The sequence below is a fragment of the Xyrauchen texanus genome, chromosome 10, assembly GCF_025860055.1.
Source record: "Xyrauchen texanus isolate HMW12.3.18 chromosome 10, RBS_HiC_50CHRs, whole genome shotgun sequence".
NCBI classification, from domain to species: domain Eukaryota; kingdom Metazoa; phylum Chordata; class Actinopteri; order Cypriniformes; family Catostomidae; genus Xyrauchen; species Xyrauchen texanus.
Genome location: NC_068285.1, coordinates 14,441,781 through 14,445,112, shown reverse-complemented (window position 1 = coordinate 14,445,112; position 3,332 = coordinate 14,441,781). Strand labels below are relative to the sequence as shown.

At 38.3% G+C, this 3,332-nt stretch overlaps 1 protein-coding gene across 1 annotated transcript; it reads right to left on the bottom strand.

Moving 5' to 3' along the window:
* Nucleotides 1-392: 392 nt before the first annotated feature.
* hsd17b8 (hydroxysteroid (17-beta) dehydrogenase 8) lies at nt 393-2,350 on the bottom strand (the record flags this gene model as incomplete). Its single annotated transcript, XM_052136461.1, is given in 7 exon segments — nt 393-500; nt 664-764; nt 977-1,070; nt 1,694-1,750; nt 1,752-1,821; nt 1,823-1,871; nt 2,314-2,350. Coding segments are annotated over 7 exon segments (516 nt in total), but the record flags the coding sequence as incomplete, so codon positions are not given.
* Between the last annotated feature and the right edge of the window lie 982 nt (nt 2,351-3,332).

The following is a 3,332-nucleotide window of genomic DNA, read 5'->3' as shown; positions in this document are numbered from 1 at the left end:
AGACTGACATCCATACTTTAAAGTGGTAACTCCAAAGTCTCACAATGCCAAAAAAACAAACAAACATAAAACTTCATACATATGCTCATTCATGTGAATAAATATGCAACCCGCTATTATTTCTCACTACAGGTTTAATGCTGGAAAATTACTTTACTGATCACTTTCTCTCTAAATTAAATAATAATAAAAAATTGCATTTTGAAAGTTTTTCTATTTAATGTACAAATTGCCATCACACTGAGGCAGTTTCTCTCTAAACATAAAGGTTTTTTGTTTGCAATTAAAGCACTCTATCAGCATCAGTGAACATTGAATCCACACGCCCAAAAGAAAAACATGTATAAGGCCGTTAACTGCATGGAAATTACAGGTCTTGTTACTGTGTGACGTCAGAGTAAAATGGTCACATACTTGCTCAGCTCTTTGGCTGCGGGCCCATTGAGTCCCTCCACCCCTGCTTTAGATGCTGATTAGTTTGCCTGGCCGATATTCCCAACCTGAACCCAAACAGTGACAAGAAACTTGGAAGGCCTGAACATTTTAATGACTTTTGTAACCAGTGGTGGTTTCAGTTTAGTAAAAACAATTTAACTCTCACTGTAATAATTAAAATTATCTTTATGTGCTACTAAACAATATTGCATGCATTAAATGGTTGACCTTGCCCACGATACTGCCCGTAGTGATGATGGATCCCTTCGGAGCACGTGCTGAAACAGGAGCCTTGGAGACCGCCTGAGTCATAAGAAAAGTGCCCCGAAAGAAAGAGTGAATAAACAGAGAGAAACACAGGAATAGAAAAGACACAAAGTAACATGCAATCTCGCCAACATCAGATCAAGGGTTTTTATTTCACTGTACATTTAAAATCAAAAAAACATCTGCATGGCTCTATAGCTTATTCTATTGATCTATGTCATGGGTGTTTTTTATCCTATGGCAATTATAATAAAATATAGTTACTTTATGGTGAGTGTTACCTTGAGGTTAACCATTTGGAGAAGAAATTCAGCTTGTGTGATCCCGGCAGCATTCACGCACACAGAGGGCGGTTGGAAGTAGTGAAGCTGTAAGAACGGCAACAATAAGCAGATTGTGATTATCATATAATCATGAAATAATGAGAATTAATTATTTACATGAGCTTCACTTGACCAGAATTATTCGTCCAATCTGAGTTCAACATGAAAGCCTGAATTAAAGGGACAGTTCACCCAAAAATGAAAATTCTCTCATTTACTCACCCTCATGCCATCCCAGATGTGTATGTCTTTCTACAGTAGAACACATTTGAAGAAAAATATCTCAGCTCAGTAGGTCCTTAAAAGGAAAGTGGATGGTGATCAGACCAAAAATCACAGACAGTCAGCATAACCTTCATCCATATGACTCCAGTGGTTGAATGAATCTTAAGTCTTCTAACGAGATTCAATCACTTTTGGTTTGAATAAGATCAATATTTACATACTTATTAACTATAAAGCATCACCTCTGGTCAGCAGCAGAATATGCATTCATGAGAGTGCTGAGTTCAAGGGGCCTCTGCTGAAGAAAGTCATACACGTGTGGGATTGCATGATGAGGGTGAGTACACTTTGAGAGAATTTTTAATTTTTGGGTGAACTATCCCTTTAAGAGTCTTCACATTAGAGAACCTATCACGAATAGTACAGATACATGTCTATCATACTTGCATACTTGTCACTAGTTCCTCCACACTGTCCTTTGATGACACCTCCACCCCTAAGTGCCATGTGCTCCTGCCCTTTGTGGTCACGTGACAGCAGTTCCAGGGTCTGATTGGCTGATTCCTCATTAAGAAGCACCTTCAGTGGCAAATCTTTGACACACTGCCCTGCCAAAGCCAACTCTTGACATTAAAAGACTCAGTTAGGACATAGTCTGACCTCAGATATGTCTGATATTCAACATATTCCAGTGAATATTAATTTACCAACGTTAGTAGAAAAAACAAACAAACATTGTACACAATGCTACAATGCAAATCAAATTTATTTTTGGTGAAAGGGTTAAAAAATATATATATAGTGTGTATTAAAGAATATTTTGAAATACAAAGACGTTAAACGAGTAGACTAGGGATTTCTGCTAATATTATCCAGGTTACAGGTCTTTAATGTTGCATTTATTTTTATGGACTTAAGCCTACCTGATCTAACAGGGGTGATTTCGTGAGCACTGTAACGGAAATGTGGCTGAATGATTTGTCAAACAAAGGCGTAAACTGTAGGTTTGAATGTTGCCACATTAAAAATGAGGTCATCTTGACAAATAAATGTTTAATCTCACCCGTCACAAGTGTTAACCTCGATATGAGACGACGCCGTCATGACTGTCAACTGTGCCTTGTAGTACCAACAGTGTCCACTAGGTGCTGCCAAAAGACAAATAATCAGGTTTTTCCCCCCACTCCAATGACTCTTTGCCTTTTAAAGTCATAAATGGACTAAACATCATCACAATGCATAAAGCATACCAATAGGATAAATATGAAATTTACAAGATTGGAAAGCACACTGCTTAAGTCAGTATTGTAGTTGACCACAGGAGGACAGAACAGTACAGCTTTATAAACGCATTCTCCTTGCAATATATACAGTTAAATCTATCACATTTTGTTTATCACATAATGGGAATGTAAGCTCCGCATTGCACCTGTGATCTGAAATTAGAACCCATGGCCATAGGTGAAGGTCTCGTGGCCCATCAAATTAAAAATAATAATAATAAAAAATATTTGTATGCTTAAATATGTGGCCCCAATAGCTTATATACAATGCCCAGTGAGTATGAGGGCCCCAGCCCTCTTACAGGACCCTTTTGCCTTCCTGTTTCAAATTAGAGTGATTTCTAATGGAGTGGTGGTGCCATGGATTAAAGCACAGAACTGGTAAGCAGAAGGTTGCCAGTTCAACCCCCACAGCCACCACCATTGTGTCCTTGAGCAAGGCACCCAACTCCAGGGGGATTGTCCATGTAATAAGTGCACCGTAAGTTGCTTTGTAAATAAGCATTGCACCAAATGCATAAAGGCAAAATATAAAAATTGACCCCAGGGCCCTTGCTAGTCATAATCCGCCACTGACCATGGCTGGTTTCTGGGGAAATAATGAGAACTATTAATTAGCCAACGTTCCCATGTGGCTGTTGGAGTAAATGCAATTCAAGTGTTTTTTATTTATAGTTTTTCCTCCCCTACGGATATAATTTTACACCATTAGAGAGCAAATCCTTCCAAAATACGCATGTTTTACAGAGACTCTATAATGCTTTTAAAAAAGCTTTTAGGTCACTGACATGCCATTCTT